General features: G+C 44.6%; 1 protein-coding gene across 9 annotated transcripts in view; it reads right to left on the bottom strand.

Moving 5' to 3' along the window:
- Positions 1 to 19242, bottom strand: part of BCAR3 (BCAR3 adaptor protein, NSP family member) — a 284505-nt gene that overhangs the window by 71801 nt on the left and 193462 nt on the right. For all 9 annotated transcript variants that reach the window (XM_010343843.3, XM_074381403.1, XM_039460808.2 and 6 more), the window contains one exon: positions 11347 to 11386. In XM_010343843.3, the coding sequence (XP_010342145.2) occupies positions 11347 to 11386 (40 nt within the window). The remainder of the gene's footprint in view (positions 1 to 11346; positions 11387 to 19242) is intronic.

The following is a 19242-nucleotide window of genomic DNA, read 5'->3' as shown; positions in this document are numbered from 1 at the left end:
AGTGGCTCACACCTGTAATCCCAGCACTTTGGGAGGTCGAGGCAGGCAGATCACAAGGTCAGGAGTTCGAGACCAGCCTGATCAACATGGTGAAACCCCATCTCCACTAAAAATACAAAAAAAATTAGCAAAGGTGGTGGCACATGCCTGTAGTCCCAGCTACTCTGGAGGCTGAGGCAGGAGAATCTCTTGAACCTGGGAGGTGGAAGTGGCAGTGAGCAAGATTGTGCCACTGCACTCCAGCCTGGGTGACACAGTAAGACTCCATCTCAAAAAAAAAAAAAAAAAGAAAGAAAGAAAAGAAAAGATCTGCTGAATGAGCTACTGCAGTCAAAAATTTTCAAGCTCAGCACTTTCTTCATTTCATCAGTGGTCTGGCCTCCCTGATGTGGCCCATCTCAAAATGGAAAATTTCTCCTACTGAGGTGGCATCATGTAAGGACTGAAATATAAGGCTTTAGCTTGCCTTTTTTTTTTTTTTTTTTGGAGACAGGGTTTTGCTCTGTCACCCAGGCTGGAGTGCAGTGGTGCAATCTTGAATCACTGCAACCTCTTCCTCCCGGGTTCAAGCAATTCTCCTGCCTCAGCCTCCCAAGGAGGTGGGATTACAGGGGCACACCACCATGCCTGGCTAATTTTTGTATTTTTTTAGTTGAGACAGGGTTTCATCATGTTGGCCAGGCTGGTCTCGAACTCCTGACCTTGTGATCTGCCTGCCACCATGTGAGCCACCATGCCCAGTCTAGCTTGCTTTTTAAACAGACTTACTGGGTATAATTTGCATTCGGCAAAAGTCACCCTTTTTAGTATAATTCCACAAGCATGGACAACAAACTCCAGTTGGGTTACTACCACCACAATCATGATATTTCTATTTCTATCATCCCCAAAAGCTCCCTGGTGCACTTCATCTCTTCCCCAACCTCTTTTCAATCATTCATTTGTTTTCTGTCACTGTAAGTTTTGCCTTTTCCAGAATATCATATAAATGTAAGTACAGAGTATGTAGCCTTTGAGACTGTCCACTTTCACTCAACATAATGTATTCAAGATTCATGCATGATATGGTTTGGCTGTATCCTCACCCAAATCTCATTTTGAATTCCCATGTTGTGGGAGGGAACTGGGGGGAGGTCATTGAATCATGGGGGCAGGTCTTTCCTGTGCTGTTCTTGTGATAGTGAATAAGTCTCACGAGAATCTGATGGGTTTTATTTTGGGTTTTTTGTTTTTTTTTTTATGAGATGGAGTCTTGCTCTTTTTGCCCAGGCTGGAGAGCAATGGCATGATCTCAGTTCACTGCAACCTCCACCTTCCAGGTTCAAGCAATTCTCCTACCTCAGTCTCCCGAGTATCTGGGACTAGAGGCATGTGCCACCGTTCACTGCTAATATTTCAGTAGAGACAGGGTTTCTCCATGTTGCTCAGGCTGGTCTTGTATTCCCAAATTCAGGTGATCCACCTGCCTTGGGCCTTTCAAAGTGCTAGGATTACAGGCATGAGCTACCACACCTGGCCTGTTTTGTTTTTTGAGACAGTCTCGCTCTGTCACTTGGCGGGGGGATGGGGAGTGCCATGGCGCAACCTCGGCTCACTGCAACCTCTGCTTCACGGATTCAAGCAATTCTCTGCCTCAGCCTTCTGAGTAGCTGGGATTACAGGCATGTGCCACCACGCCTGGCTAATTTTTGTATTTTTAGTAGAGACTGGGTTTCACCATGTTGGTCAGGCTGGTGTTGAACTCCTGACCTCATGATCTGCCTGCCTCAGCCTCCCAAGTGCTGGGATTACAGGTATGAGCCACCATCTCTGGCCAATGTGATAATTTTAAAAAACGGGAGTTTCTACCAGGTGCAGTGGCTCATGCCTGTAATCCCAGCACTTTGGGAGGTTGAGGTGGGCAGATCATTTGGGGCCAGGAATTAAGAGATCAGCCTGGCCAACAGCACAAAACCCCATTTCTACTAAAAATACAAAAAAATTAGCTGGGCATGGTGGTGCACACTTGTAATCCCAGCTACTCAGGAGGCTGAGGCAGGAGAATTGCTTGAACCTGGGAAGTGGAGGTTGCAATGAGCTGAGATCATGCCACTGCACTCCAGCCTGGGCAATATAGTAAAACACTGTCTCAAAAAAAAAAAAAAAAAAAAAGCAGGGGGAGTTTTCTTGCACAAGTTCTCTTCTCTTGTCTGCTGCCATGTGAGACATGTCTTTCACCTTCTGCCATGATTGTGAGGCCTCCCCAGCCATATGGAACTGTAAGTTCAATAAACCTCTTTCTTTTGTAAATTGCCCAGTCTTGGGTATGTCTTTTAGCAGAGTGAAAACAGACTAATATGATGTATGTTTCTGTGTGTATCAATAGTCCACTCCTAGGCTGGATGCAGTGGCTTACATCCTGCCAAGGAATCCTCCTGCCTTGGCCTCCCAGCACTTTGGGAGGTCAAGGTAGGAGGACTGCTTAAGGCCAGAGTTCCAGACCAACCTGCGAAACACAGGGTGACCCTATCTCTACAAAATATAAACAAGTTAGCTGGGTGTGGTAGTGAGTGCCTCGAGTCTTAGCTACTCAGGAGGTTGAGGTGGGAGGATCACTCATGATCAGGAGTTTGAGGCTACAGTGAGCTATGATTGCACCACTGAACTCCAGCCTGGGCAACAGAGTGAGACTCTGTTTCTTAAAAAAATAAGTAGGCTGGGCATGGTGGCTCACACCTGTAATCCCAACACTTTGGGAGGCCAAGTCGGCCAGATCACAGGTCAGGAGTTAAGAGACCAGCCTGACTAACTTGGTGAAACCCCATCTCTACTAAAAAAATATAAAAATTAGCTGGTGTGGTGGTACCCACCTGTAATTATAGCTACTCAGGAGGCTGAGGCAGGAGAATCGCTTGAACCCAGGAGGCGGAGGTTGCAGTCAGCTGAGATCGCACCACTGCACTCCAGCCTGGGCGACAGAATGAGACTTTGCCTCAAACAACAACAACAACAACAACAACAAACTAAGTAAATGAAAGTCCATTCCTCTTTATGGTTGAATAATATGCCATTGTATGGGTGTATTAGTTTGTTCCGGTTAAAGGACTTTGGGATTGCCTCCAGTTTTTTATCAATGATGAGTAATGTCACCATAAGCATGCATATAGACTTTTATGTGGACACGTGTTTTCATGATAAGGTTTTACGTTTTATAAATGGCTACATTTTGACAGACCCAAAGAATACGATTCCATTGAATGAAGGAGACTGTCGTCCACACCTAGGATGTGGGAACATTCTACCTCAGCATTTTTTAATAACTGTAGTAACACCAAACCTCCAAAGAACATTTGCAGAGAATGTTTTTGGGGCAGAGTGGAAGAAGTTGGATGGGAGCGCCCTTTCATCCCTCTGCATGTGGGCCCCAGAGCCGGCCAGGGCTGTTTTATATTCACCGCTAGTGGCGTTTGATCTCTGGTCCCACAAGGGACGGCACTGGCTCTGCCAATGTGCACACTCAGGCAAAAACCTGCAGAGCCAGCCAATCGGCCCATTATTTGGTTCATATAACTTGTTAAAATCTCACGGAATGTACAGCGTGCCATTGTTTTTATAAGTCCCTTTCATGACTTTGCGAGCTGGCTAATTCAGAGCAGACTGGCCTGCTTTCCTGCTGGAAGAAAAGGCTTCCCTCAAAGACAGCTATTTAACCGTGACCATGGCTGCAGCCATCTTGAGCACAAAAAGGGAACTGAAGTCACGCCATCCCTTCTCCATGGAGGTCTCCGGCAGCCAGGGCACTTATTCTTGGCGTTAGAGCATAATTACTCCTTTTTAAAGATGCTGGATGACCTAATGTATCCCCAGCCGGCTGCAGGAAATGGCCTTGCTGAGATCTGAGCCTTGGATGGCCTGTAACATCTACAGGCCTAGAAGACCCTTTAGGAAGGAGAATTTTTGGAGCACTGACTCCACAAAGGACAGCTTCTTGAGTTTTTCTGGGGTTATCTGCACTGTGAAGGGAGAATCTGCAGGGCTCTGTCCCCACTCAGGATAACAGATACAGCCTTTCCTTTCTTCTCCTTACCTGCGCAGTGAGCTTAGAGACTGTAGGTCATTCTACTACAACTCACAGTGGGTCGAACAAGAACCCACCAAGGATGACTACACAAAAGAAAGAGGACATGCGTTCACTAGGAATCTAGCCAGGAACAAAAGGCGGCATTCCATCCTGACACTTCCTCACTGTAGTTGCCTGGGGAGCAGGCCTTTGTCCACAGGCGGGCAAGCACGCTGTTTACAGCCTGGCCACAAAAAACCACTTGTCTACTCATGGTTAATTTGAGGGAAAAAAAACACAACAGGCATTCCAAATTTTCTTTTCTACTTCACCATATTTTCTAATGTATCTTTTTTTGAGAACAATTAATTTTTTTTTTTTTTTTTTGAGATAGAGTTTCACTCTTGTTGCCCAGGCTGGAGTGCAGTGGCACAACCTCGGTTCACTGCAACCTCCGCCTCCCGGGTTCAAGTGATTCTCCTGCCTCAGCCTCCTGAGTAGCTGAGATTACAGGCATGCACCACCTCGCCCAGCTAATTTTGTATTTTTAGTAGAGACAGGGTTTCACCATGTTGGTCAGGCTGGTCTCGAACTCTCAATCTCAGGTGATCCACCTGCCTCGGCCTGCCAAAGTGCTAGGATTACAGGCATGAGCCACCATGCCCGGCTTTTGAGGACAACTTATTTAAAAATGGAAAATGTATAATAAACACTTCTTCTAAAAGAAAAACCACCCAGCCCTGCCCTAGCCAATCACTTTCTCCCTTTAAAAAGTACAGCTTAAACCAACCCCAGAAAAGAAACTCTTTACTAAAATAACTATACGGCTGGTGTGTGAAGAGCCCAAAAAGAGGTAGTCTTGCCCAGGATGGTGGCTCATATCTGTAATCCTAGCACTTTGGGAGGCCAAGGCAGGAGTATCACTTGAGGCCAGGAGTTCGAGGCAAGCCTGGGCAACACAGTGAGATCCTGCTTCTAAAAAAAAAAAAAAAAAAAAAAAATTAGGCATAGTGGTGGTCATCTGTGGTCCCAGTTACTTGGGGGGCTGAGATGGGAGGGTTGTTTGAGCTGAGGAGTTCAAATGAGCTATGACTGTACCACTACACTCCAGTCTGGGAAACAGAGTAAGCCCCTGCCTCAAAAAAAAAGAAACAGCACTAGTCTTTGGCCTAAAAAGAAGATAGGAATAAAGGAGATTATATATATATATATATATATATATATATTTTGAGATGAAGTCTTGCTCTGTTGCCCAGGCTGGAGTGCAATGGTGCAATCTCAGCTCACTGCAACTTCTGCCTCCAAGGTTCAAGAGATTCTCCTTTCTCAGCCTCCTGAGTAGCTTGGATTACAGGCACCCACCACCATACCCAGCTAATTTTTTTTATCTTTAGTAGAGACAGGGTTTCACCATGTTGGTCAGGCTGGTCTCGAACTCCTGACTTTAGGTGATCCACCCACCTTAGCCTCCCAAAATTCTGGGATTACAGGTCTAAGTCACTATGGCCGGTGGAGATAATGTAAATTTATATTTAGTGCAGGTTGTGGCGGCAACTTCTGAAGCTTAAAGAAGGAGCTCCAGGGGAAAATAAAAGGAGGAGAATAATAAAGAGTAGAAGCAAGCCTAGGCTTCACAGGTTCAAAGGGGGTTATGGAAGTTAACCATGATGGATCACAGAGCAATGCAGGAGTGCTGGGGTAACTTCCACTCTTCCGAGAACACGGTGATGGCAGTTATGATCCGTCACAGTCTTGGTCTTCATGTCCAAGATACAACATAAAATGCTATCCTATTTCAATCAATATGCCAATCTTATGATCAACAGGGATCATACAATCAAGAACTCCTTACCACTGGCTACAAGATTTTCCTCTCTAGCCTATTCCAGGCATTAAGAATCCTAAAACCTTAAACCAGAAGGAACATTAGCCCACCCCAAGGTTTCTAGTTGTGGGGATGATGGAACCCACAGAGAGAAGGTGGCCAGGGTCACATTGCTAATTAGAACCAGAGTATGGGCCAGGTGTGATGGCTCCCACCTATAATCCCAACACTTTGGGAGGCCGAGGTGGATGGATCACAAGGTCAGGAGATCAAGACCAGCCTGGCCAACACAGTAAAACCCCATCTTTACTAAAAATACAAAAAATTAGCCGGGCATGGTGGTGGGCACCTATAATCCTAGCTACTCAGGAGGCTGAGGCAGGAGAATCACTTGAACCCTGGAGGTGGAGGTTTCAGTGAGCCAAGATTGCGCCATTGCACTCCAGCCTGGGCGACAGAGCGAGACTCTGTCTCAAAAAAAAAAAAACAAAAAACCAGAGTGTGGACCCAGCTCTCTCTCTGGGCTGGGGTCCTCAGGGGATGTGTACTTGGGAGCGTCTGTTGGAATATTATCTAGGAAGGGGAACACATGGAGCTGTTACCATTTATTAACATTTTAGCACCACTGTTTTATCAGATTTTCTAAGCAACTACTTGACAGTGGTCTAAGAAACTGGACACAGTGTAATTGTGTTTTAATGAGGCAAAAATCTGGCCAAATGCAATGGGGTAGCGAGTAGGCTGAGCAGTGAAGAGATAAAATTCTGTTTCACAATTTTGCCTAGGGTTATTGGCTCTAAAAGATATTTCCTCCTATTAAAAAAAAAATGTTTGGTTTTATCTAGGGTAAGATATGCAAGGTACGCAGAGGAAAATTCCAGAGCTGTATACCAGGAACCAAAGTCACTAACTACATGGTAAATAGCAGGAGGAGGGTGGAGCCACTCTGGAGGGTTCAGCTTTTCAACCAGGAAGAAATCTTTCTTTTCAATGCAATGAAAGAGAATCAATTATGTTTGATCAGAGAATAGAACCTCATGATTAGAAAAAATATAAAACCAGACTCTCAAGATGATCATGTTTTGAGCTACTGTGGGTGCAAAAAATTGTGAGGAGAGAAGTCTAGGAAAACATGGAGAAAAATGGAAAAAAAAACAAAAAACAAAAGAAAAAAACCCAAATTCTCTTCTTTGAGTGCCAGAATAAAAGAGACAAAAACAGTGAAGGAGATCCCCAAATCCCTGGGCTACTTTTGGATCAGCAATTTATTTTCCTACCACATCCAAACATCAAATTAAGCCTTTGGGATCTTGGTGCTGTCAGGAGTCCCAGCAGGAGTCCAGCCTGCTGGACAAGGTAAAAGAGCTGCAAACAGCCCTAGGGCTTCTCAGCCATGCACATTTCCCTCCATTCCACTTGGGATGAACAACTTGTAGCTAAGCAACCAAGAAACTGGTCCCCTTTCACCTGCAATACAAACTGTGCGCAGTGAATGAATGTACTGCAATACAAACTGTGCGCAGTGCTAGGATGACACACAGACAAACTGCCAGAGCTGAATGTTGGATTCTTTCTCCACTCAGCTCTTTCCTGCCATGACACTGCAGTCCCATTGCCCCACCAGCTACAGGAGTCAGCCTCAGAACCCTGTCTCTCCCAGACCCAAGGAGGCAGGAGGCAGTCCCAGACCAATCTCTTTTGCTCGGGCACTGGAAAAACCAAAGAAGATGGTTGGAAATGCTCTGATGGGGAGGGGGGCAACATTTATAAGACACAGGGAGGGAGGAAAACCTAGGGCTGGAGCTCCTGCCAGGGTTTGGACTGCTGACTGTTGGCCACAGTTGGCTGCTTCCCTCTCATCCTGGATGAGACTCAGGATGGGATCAGACTCCCCCCATTCTGGGGTCACAATGGATCCTAAAACTTGGCATCTTGATGCTTGTTTTTTCAGCCAATGAATCTGAATCTAGTGGAAGGGGCCTTTATGATACAACCTAATTCACAGAGAACTACTTTTTTCCAAGCTTAAGAGGCATTAAGTGTAGAAGGGGATTGTAGAGAAGAAGTTAAGGGGGTCGAACTACAGTTTATCTGCAACTCTCCTACCTCCCTTGATTTATCTCCAGCCATGAGGCACCAGCTGGCATCAACTGATGAGTCCGGCCTTCCTGGCACTGGTCAGCCTGGCTCCACAGGGCAACTAAGGATGAGAAATGCTACAACAGACCTGCGCCAAGAAATGGGGCCCTGGGTCCCCTTGGACCTTCAGGTCAGAGATCTCTGTAAGTGTGCTTATAAAGCCTTAGAGTTTGTATAGGCAAATGAAAATACCTCACACTGGCCCAACACATTCCCAAACCATCCCTCTAATCAAAGGTGAAGTGAGAAAGAAAAAAAAAGGTGATACATTCAGGCGGGATACAGACACATCATTTATAAGGCTCTGACCAGATCGGATCAAGTTAGGAGGAAAGGGTACCCTTCAGAATACCTCAACAAGTTCTTGAAAAGGAGAACCCTCTGAACCTCAAAGAGCAGCTCCATCACATCCCACTACCAGGAGAAGGCAAAGACAGCCAAGATAAACAGAAGCCACTGACAACTCCAATATCTCTTCTTCGTCAATACCACTCAACTTACTATGATCAATATTCAAAAATGAGATGCAATAGCTTGGATAATACCTCAACAGGCCACTCCAAAATCCTCTATAGTTAGTTTTAGAATTCACCACCAAATTGGCTGGGTGTGGTGGCTCACGCCTGTAATCCCAGCACTTTGGGAGGCAGAGGTGGGTGGATCACGAGGTCAGGAGTTTGATACCAGCCTGACCAACATGGTGAAACCCCGTCTACTTAAAATATTAAAAAAAAAAAAAAGTAGCTGGGCATGGTGGCACATGCCTGTAATCCCAGCTACTTGGGAAGCTGAGACAGAGGAATTGCTTGAACCCGGGAGGCAGAGGTTGTGGTGAGCTGAGATCACACCACTGCACTCCAGTCTAGGCAAGAGCGAGACTCCATCTCAAAAAAAAAAAAAAAAATCACACACACACACACAAATAGAATTCACCACCAAATTACCTTAAAAGGGGTTTAGCAGGTTTACAAGAAAACAAACAAGCCCATTCAAAAGTGGGCAAAGGATATGAACAGACACTTTACAAAATAAGGCATACACAAGGCCAACAAACACATGAAAAAATGCTCGTCATCACTGGTCATTAGAGAAATGCAAATCACAACTACCTTGAGATACCATCTCACGCCAGTTCAAATTGTGATCATTAAAAAATCTAGAGACAACAGATGCTGGAGAGGATGTGGAGAAATAGGAACACTTTTACACAGTTGGTGGGAGTGTAAATTAGTTCAACCATTATGGAAGACAGTGTGGCGATTCCTTAAGGACCTAGAAATAGAAATTCCGTTGACCCAGTAATCCCATTACTGGGTATATAACCAAAGGATTATAAATCGTTCTACTATAAGGACACATGCACATGAATGTTCATTGTGGCACTGTTTACAATAGCAAAGACCTGGAACCAACCCAAATGCCCATCAATGATAGACTGGACAGGGAAAATGTGGCACATATACACCATGGAATATTATGCAGCCATCAAAAACGATGAGTTCGTGTCCTTTGTAGGGACATGGATGAACCTGGAAACCATCATTCTCAGCAAACTGACACAAGAGCAGAAAATCAAACACCGCATGTTCTCCCTCATAGGCGGGTGTTGAACAATGAGAACACATGGACATAGGGAGGGGAGCACTACATACTGGGGTCTGTTGGGGGGAAATAGGGGAGGGACAGTGGGGGGTGGGGATTTGGGGAGAGACAGCACGGGGAGAAATGCCAGATATAGGTGAAAGGGAGGAAGGCAGCAAATCACACTGCCATGTGTGTACCTGTGCAACAATCTTGCATGTTCTTCAAATGTACCCCCAAACCTAAAGTGCAATTAAAAAAAGGGGTTTAGACTTTTGTAAAAGAGTGAGGTATTGGGAGTAAAGAAAGGTGGTATACACATAGCCAGACTGGGCCCATGGTAGGAGACAGCCAATTGGGGAAACAAGGCATGGAGTGACTTTTAAAGGGCTGCTGTTACGCACCGCAGAATTCCAGAGTGCATTTTTAGTTAAGTTAAATCATAGTCTATGTGAATAGCATTCTCTAATAGTTTGCAATGCACGACCTGCACAAAAACACGTGATGCATCTGAGACGGACAAAGATACAGCATTTATAAAGCTCTGACCAGATTCTGGTGTGGCAACCCTGAGGGTTTAGGATTACACATTTGCTTCCATGAAAACACAGCTCAGACGTCATGCAGGCATAAGAGAAGGGAAAAAAGAGTATCCACCTCCATTCCGATAAACTTCACTATGACTGCCAAGTGGTTCTGCTAGAGCTTTCTCTTCTCCCATCCATCCTCGGGTCTTTTAAAGAGGGAAGAAATGCCAGAACTCTCGGGGAAGGCATAGGTACACACAAAAGTGACAAGCCTAAATACTCTGAATCTGGGATCCTGCCCTTGGGACAGTGAAGATGGAATGAGGCTCCTGACTCTAAACACTAACTACTGCCACGATTTCTCCCCAAAAGTAAGTATGTTGTCGTCAATCCAAGAAACTAAATGTGACAATCAGACTTCTTTCTTCTGAAGGAAGTGCCAGATTACAGTTCTCAAAAATAAAAGAAAATAAAGCAAACATCAACACCAGAAAATGAGACGGCAGAGGAAGAAGTGAAAAGCATCTTTTCTTCCTGCTCAGAAGAAATACATTATTTTGAAGGGTTGAATATTTAGAAGCATTGACTGCCAGACCCGCTGGAAAGTAACTAAGTAACTAATATTACTACTTGGCCCCAGATTCGCCCTGAACAGGAGGGTAGTTGTTGAAAAGGAAAAGATGGCTCATAAAATCTCAGGGAGCCCTCAGTCCTCCACTGAAGGTAAGCACGGGTCCACAATTCCCTGTCTACACTCCAAAATCCAAAAAACTCCGAAAACTAAAGTTAAAAAAAAAACTCACTTGGCAGCAACCTCATTTGGTGGCAAAATATGACCTGAACTACATAAAATCATTTGTCATCTATTAATCCCTCTTAGTGTGAATATTTTTACATGTCACTGTGAAAATAATGAGTGTGATCATGGAGTGCTGACCCCAAACCTCTCTGGGGGTATTATTATACATACCATATTACCTTTCTGGGGGGCGGGGGGAAAAACAACTCTGAATTTTAAAACACATCTGGCTCTAAGGGCCAGATAAGGGTACCTGTAATAGGATGACGTGAGACCCTTACAAAATCTCCCAAAGGCCTAAGGGAGTCAAATTTCTTCCCTGTTGTTTTGGAGAGTCTAACCAGCTTTCTACACACACCAGACTGCAGCATTACTTAGCAACGTTGTGTTCCAAACGAGAAATCTACTGCACACATGTTTAATCTTGATTTCTTACCTTCACATATTCCAGAGTTGGGTCCAGAAGATGTGGATCTCTGAAAAAAAATATATAAATATGAGAATGGTTGGTAACGATGCATTCTTACATTGAATATAATGTGTCCAACATTATTTCACCCTATTCATTAAGTTATTAAGCTGGGCCCCACCTCCCAGACAGTATTCACAACAGGGTGTGTGTGGTGGGGTGGGAGATACCATCAAGACCTCAGTCTAGAAGCTCCCACATGCTTTCCTGTCAAATTCAGGCCCCAGAGTGTTAGACTATTTATATGTGGTAATTCTAGATTTACTTGAGCATAGAAACTGAAAGTCTGAAGCAAAGAGCTCAGGAGAGGGTAGAGGTGGGAGGCAGGCAGGACTGGGTATGAGAACATGTGGCACTTTCGGTCACTAGTGGTATCTGGGTTAATCCCCAAAACGTCCCCACCAGCAACTGTGTTGTTCCCACATTGACAATAAGAAAAGAGAGGCTTAGGTGGGTGGAGGGGCTGCCCCAGGTTGCCTAGTGCCTGGGTGACGGAGGAAACGGAGACTTCTCTTCTCAGCACTGGCTATTACCCACCCACTACCAGTGGAAACCTCAGCAATTCATCCCACTGTTCTGTGTGCCCAGTGTTTTTATTCCAGCATCTAATGGCTGCTCTTAGGTCTATCACAACTTTAAGAAAGTGCTGTACATACACACCACAGAATACCACACAGCTATAAAAAAGAAGTAAATCATGTTCTTTGCAGCAACATAGATGCAGATGGAGGCCATTATCCTAAGCAAATTAACCCAGGAACAGAAAACCAAACACTGCATGTTCTCACTTGCAAATGGGAGCTAAACACTGGGTACCTGCGGCATAAAGAGGGGAACAACAGACACCGGGGACTGTTGTGGAGGGGGGAAACGTGGCTGTGAGTGGGGACGTGGGCTAAGAACTAATTAGATACTACACACACTACTTAGGTGCAACATACCCATGTCACAGACCTGCAGATGTATCCCCTTTGTATCTAAAGTTGAAATCATTAAATAATAAAAAATAGCAAAACCAAGAACACACATCAGCGGCTGGCACTGAGGAGGGGACTTCTTTTTTTTTTTTTTTTTTTTTGAGACAGAGTCTCACTCTGTTGCGCAGGCTGGAGTACAGTGGAGGGATCTTGGTTCACTCCAACTTCTGTCTCCTGGGTTCAAGCGATTCTTCTGCTTCAGCCTCCTGAGTAGCTGGGATTACAGGCGCACACCACCATGCCCGGCTAATTTTTGTATTTTTAATAGAGATGAGGTTTCACCATGTTGGTCAGGCTGGTCTCGAACTGCTGACCTCGTGATCCGCCCTCCTCAGCCTCCCAAAGTGTTGGGATTACAGGAGTGAGCCACGTCACCCAGCCTTGAGGAGGGGGACTTAATATGAAAAGGGACAGAGGATCTGACTAGGGCAAAAGGAGAGGAAAGGAGAGACAGGAGAGCTAATGTTTTTGGTGTCTGCAGGGTTATTATGAGGTGCTCCCCAACCCAACTGTATAAAGACAGCTGCCTTTAGAGGCAAAAATTTAAAAAAAAATAATAATCAACACATCCCCGCAGAGAGATGTGATCACTTAAAAAGGATAGAATGACTCAGAAGGCTGCAAGGCTGGTCTGTCCTCTGAAGTGGGGGAAGGAGGGTTGTCTTAGCATATCTACAGAAAGCCTGTGTCCATCAGAAGGCAGGGGTGCCCTACTGGGAAGCAGTCACCTCGGAAGAGGGTGGCTCAACCCCAAACCCCTGGGAGTGGACAGATTCACTGGCTGTGGAGAAAGCCCCAGGAGACGGAGGCTACAGTATTCCTTCTCTGAACAAGAGCAGCAAGGCCCTGGCTGGGGCACAAGCAGTCCCAACCCCACAGGTCAGGGACACATCTGTCTTGTGGGCGAAATGGATCCAGCCCCCAAGCCATCCTCAGGCTGGTTTATCTATTTAGGGCTGTGCACAGGGTGTATGCTCAGGGTTAGTGTGGCATCCAAGATGCTCCTCTGCAGGCAAACAGATTAGGTTCTGAAAAGAATCCCTTTGTAGGGCCAAAGGATTGGAGAAGAGCTTAAGCTCTCAGTACCCAAGTGCACTCCCATCAAAGAGGGGTAATAAATCAGTCTTTCCAGGCCTTGCAACCAGGCATACTCTGCCTTCACACCCGTGTTCATTTCATCAGGCATCCTTTCCCAAAGCAGATGAGTATGTTTGCTGCAGACACACTCATCATCTGAAGGTCTCTGTGGCGTCAGTACCATACTCACGCCTTCAAGTGCATACTCGGGACACTGTGCCAACATCATCAGGCTTTGGGTCCATGGAACCACTCTGCTAGCGAGTAAAAACTTTGTCAGCAGCATTTTGGTTGTGTGTCCCCTTTAAGTTCTTGAACCCCTGATTTTCTAGTAAATTGACATTTGAAACTTAGAGGCATTGTCTAGCCTAGTGGTCTGCTCCTGGGAGTACAGAAAGATGTCAGGACCACTGAAGTGCTGTTTTTCATCTTCATCCCACTTCAGCCTGGACCTCCTGGCCTCACGTGATCCTCCCACCTCCGCCCTCCTGAGCAGTTGGGACCACAGGCACATGCCACCATCCATCATATCCAGCTAATTTTTAAATATTCTTTATAGAGACAGGGTCTCACCATGTTACAGGCTGGTCTCAAATTCCTGGCCTCAAGCTATCCTTCCTGCCTTGGCCTCCCAAAGTGCTGTGACTCCAGGTGTGAGTGACTTTGCCCAGCCCTCCTAGGTACTTTAAATCATCTCTCGATTACTATAATACCTAATACAATATAAATGCTATATAGATAGCTGCTACATTGTATTGTTTTTTTAAAAATGTCAAGGCAAGTCTGTACATGTTCGGCACAGATGAAACCATCCATTTTTTTCTGAATATTTTCAATCTACAGTTGAGTGAATTCACGGATGAGGAACCACAGATAGGGAGGGCTGTGTTAGGAACTGTCAAGCTTATGGTGGAGGATATACATTCTCCGAAATTCTAATTTTCATTTGAAAGCCCAGATTTTTTTCACTGGCAACTAAACACTGTCAAATATTTTCCTTGAGTTTCATTTCATTAATTTTTGGGAAAATATCTGTCAAATACCAAGACCATACAGTCGTGATTTGTGATTTTAACTTTAACTCTCTTTTTGCAAGCACCCTGCATATCATTATTTTAGTAATTTTGTTTAGAATTGTGCCTAGAATCTTTGCTTTACCCATCACATTTGGTTGGAAAAACCCTTTCCCTTCACCTTTTGAAGGCTTAAACATTCCTCTCTTCCTTTCTCTAGCGATGCACATGACAACTCCCTGTACTAGGCTGGGCGCAGGGGCTTGTGCCCGTTATCCCAGCACTTTGGGAGGCCGAGGTGAGTGGATTACCTGAGGTCAGGAGCTCAAGACCAGTCTGGCCAACATGGAGAAATCTCATCTCTACCAAAAAGACAAAAATTACCTGGGTATGCTGGCACATGCCTGTAGTCCCAGCTACCTCGGAGGCTGAGGCAGAAGAATCACTTGAACCCAGGAGGCAGAGGTTGCAGTGAGCCAAGATCGCACCACTGTACTCCAGCCTGAACGACAAGCGTGAGACTCTATCTCAAAAGAAAAAAAGAAAAGAAAACTCCCTGAACTCCCTGAGCTCATTCTCTCAGGCTGAACCTCAAACTCTCTTGAGAAGGCAGTAGGATACCAACGCTGGCTGCAGTTAGTACTGTCCCAGCAGAGGGGTTACCTCAAGGCAGAGGGTCTGTGCTGTCCCCACAACACTGCCTCAGTTAGAACAACTTCTTTATTTTATTTTTCTTATTCTCCTTAATTTTTTCTTTCTGGTTCCTTGAGACAGGGGTTGGGGAGACAGCTTTGAAAGACAAGGTGTTTAAGAGCACTTTTCAAGGAAATACCACATCATGAAAAAATGGCTGGTTTAGGTAGCAATCAAAATGCAAATAAGGACTTTTCCTCCCAGACAACCATCTTACTTTGGTATGCACAGAATTATTTGATATCTACTTCCTATTTTAACAAAATACTAAAGAGATGTATATTCAAGAGCTGTGATGTAATAAAATATATTTTTTAACCTTTTCAATAACATTCTTAAGGGAAACTAATTTTTATTTTTATTTATTTTTTTTTGGAGACAGACTCTTGCTCTGTCACCCAGGCTGGAATGCAGTGGTACGATCTCAGCTCACTGCAAACTCCACCTCCTGGGTTTAAGGGAGTCTTATCTCAGCATCCTGAGTAGCTGGGATTATAGGCACCTGCCACCACATCTAGCTAAATTTATATTTTTAGTAAAGACGGGTTTAACCATGTCGTCCAGACTGGTCTTGAACTCCTGGCTTCAAGTGGTCCACCCAGCCTCTCAAAATGCTGGTATTACAGGCGTGAGCTACCGTGCCTAGCCGAAGTTAATTTTTTTTTTTTTTTTTGAGACAGAGTCTTGCTCTGTCTCCGGGCTGGATCTTGGCTCACTGCAACCTCCAGCTCCCAGGTTCAAGCGATTCTCCTGCCTCAGCCTCCCAGGTAGCTGGAAGTACAGGTGCACACCACTACACCCAGCTAACTATTGTATTTTTAGTATAGAGAGGGTTTCACCATGCTGGCCAGGATGGTCTTGATCTCTTGACCTCGTGATCCACCCACCTCGGCCTCCCAAAGTGCTGGGATTACAGGGGTGAGCCACCATACCCAGCCCAAGAAGTTAATTTTTTAAAAAGAACTGTGAGAGCACAGGGCTGAAGAATACAATGAGTATTAGTACAGCTTGGTGGCATTGCCTTGCTCTGCACTCTGCATACATACATACATGTATATGTAAGTATTATTTAGGGCTAAATACTATTCCAGTGTGTATATGGAATACGTGTATATATACATATATGTATATGTGTGTACCTATGTATATATGTGTATATGTATACATATGCATACACATATACATATGTGTATATATACACGTGTATATATGTATGTAAGTATATATACATATGCATATATGCACATAAGTGTATATACATATGCATATATACATATATGTATATACATATGCGTATATACATATGTGTGTGTATATATATATGTATATACTCAAATTGCTTATCTAAAATGGTGTAGTGTTTGCATATAACCTACACACATCCTCCCATGTACTTTAAAATAAAGATTTAGGGGGCAAATTCAAAATGGTAGAAAATTAGAACTTTTAGTAGTGGTAAGATAAAAGTAGAAACCTGAGAAAAAGCAGATCTAAGATGGCTGAATATGAACAGCTCTGGAGTGCAGTTCCCAGCGAGAACACAGAGGGTGAGTGATCATTACATTTCCAAACGAGTTTTTACTGCCCACAGACCAGGAGATTTCTGGGCAGAAAAGTGCCACGAGTTTCCAGCATGGCTGTTTGAGCTGGCGCAGTGGGTCTCCGCACAAAAACTCACAAAAATCAGGGTGGCTGTTTCAACTTGTGCCTGAAACGCCTGGGAGACAGAGCCGCCTGTTCAACTGAAAAATAGGGGGCTGAAACAGGAAGCCAGGTGATCTGGCTCGGCGGGTCCCACCCTCACAAAGACCAACAATCTGAAATGCTCTGGACTGAGTTTCACAGCAAGCACAGCTGGACCCCGAATGGTCCAGCTCTGTGGGGGGAAGGGTGTCTGCCATTACCAAGGCAGTCCACCACTATGGAGGCAGTCCGCCATTACCGAGGCAGACCGCCATTACCGAGGCAGACCGCCATTACCGAGGCAGTTCTAACTATACCTCTATAAATAAAACCACAAGAAGTTCACACAGCAGCTGGGCAGAACCCACGGCAGCTCAGCAACGCCTCTGCTGGCAGACTGTGACTAGGCTACCTCCTCACTGGGTAGGGCATCTCTGAAAAAAGGCAGCAGCACATCAGGAACTTTATAAAGCCCCACCTTCCCAAGACAGAGCATCTGGGAAAAAAAGGCGGTTATGAGTTCCGCTGCAGCAGACTTAAACATACCTGCCCAGCAGCTCTGAACAGAACAACGGAGCTCATAGCTCAGCACTTGAGCTCCTATAAGGGACAGGCTGTCTCCTCAAGCGGCTCCCCAACCCCCATATATCCAAAGAGACACCTCATAAAGGAGAGCTCAGGCTGCTCTGGTGGGTATCCCTCTACGACAAAGATAACAGAAGAAGAAACTGGCGTTAACCCTTACTGTTCTGCTGCAGGTGATCCCCAGGCAAGTAGGGTCTGGAGTGGACCTCCAGCAGTCCTACAGCAGAGGGGCCTGTTAGAAGGAAAACTAAAGAACAGAAAGAAATAACTTCATCATCAACAAAAAGGACGTCCACTCAGAGATCCCATCCAAAAGTCACCAACTACAAAGACCACAGGTAGAGAATGCCACTAAGATTAGAAGAAACCAGCACAAAAAGGATGAAAACATCCAAAACCAGAATGCCTCTCCTCCTCCAAGAGATCACAATGCCTCACCAGCAAGGGAACAAAGCTGGTCGGAGAATGAGTCTGATGAACTGACAGAAACAGGCTTCAGAAAGTGGGTAACAACAAACTTCTCTGAGCTAAAAGAACATGTTTTAAACAAATGCAAAGAAACTAAGAATCTTGAAAAAAGGTTTGACAAAATGCTAACAAGAATAAACAGCTTAGAGAACAATATAAATGAATTGATGGAGCTGAAAAACACAACACAAGAACTTCGTGAAGCATACACAAATTTCGATAGCTGAATCGACCAAGCAGAAGAAAGGATATCAGAGATTGAAGTTCAACTCAATGAAATAAAACAAGAAGGCAAGATTAGAGAAAAAAAGAGTACAAAGAAATGAACAAAGCCTCCAAGAAATATGGGATTATGTGAGAAGACCTAATCTCCCTTTGATAGCTGTATCTGAATATGACAGAGAGAATGAATCCAAGCTGGAAAACACTCTCCAGGATATTATCCAGGAGAACTTCCCCAACCTAGCAAGGCAAGCCAATATTCAAGTCCAGGAAATACAGAGAACATCACAAAGGTATTACTCAAGAAGAGCAACCCTAAGGCACATAATCATCAGATTCACCAGGGTTAAAATGAAGGATAAAATGCTAAGGGTGGCCAGAGAGAAAGGTCGGGTTACCCACAAAGGGAAGCCCATTGGACTCCCAACGGATCTCTTGGCAGAAACCCTACAAGCCAGAAGAGAGTGGGGGCCAATATTCAACATCCTTAAAGAAAAGAACTTTCAACCTAGAATTTCGTATCCAGCCAAACTAAGCTTCATAAGTGAAGAGAAATAAAATCCTTTAAGAACAAGCAATTTCTCAGAGATTTCATCACCACCAGGCCTGCCTTACAAGAGCTCCTGAAAGAAGTACTAAACACAGAAAGGAAAAACCAGAACCAGCCACTCCAAAAACGTACCAAATGATAAAGAGCATCAACGCAATAAAGAAACTACGCCAACAAACGGGCAAAACAACCAGCTAGCATCAAAATAGCAGGATCAAATTCACATGTAACAATATTAACCTTAAATGTAAACTGGCAAAATGCCCCAATCAAAAGACACAGACTGGCGAATTGGATAAAAAGTCAAAACCCATCAGTGTGCTGTATCCAGGAAACCCATCTCACATGCAAGGATACACACAGGCTCAAAATAAAGGGATAGAGGAAGATCTACCAAGCAAATGGAGAGCAAAAAAAATCAGGAGTCACAATCCTAGTCTCTGATAAAACATTTTAAACCAACAAAGATCAAAAGAGACAAAGAAGGACATTACATAACGGTAAAAGGATCACTGCAACAAGAAGAGCTAACCATACTAAATATATATGTGCCCAATACAGGAGCACCCTGTATAAATCAAGTTCTTAATGACTT

Source organism: Saimiri boliviensis, chromosome 11 (assembly GCF_048565385.1).
Source record: "Saimiri boliviensis isolate mSaiBol1 chromosome 11, mSaiBol1.pri, whole genome shotgun sequence".
Taxonomy (NCBI): domain Eukaryota; kingdom Metazoa; phylum Chordata; class Mammalia; order Primates; family Cebidae; genus Saimiri; species Saimiri boliviensis.
This window is presented reverse-complemented; position numbering and strand designations above follow the sequence as displayed.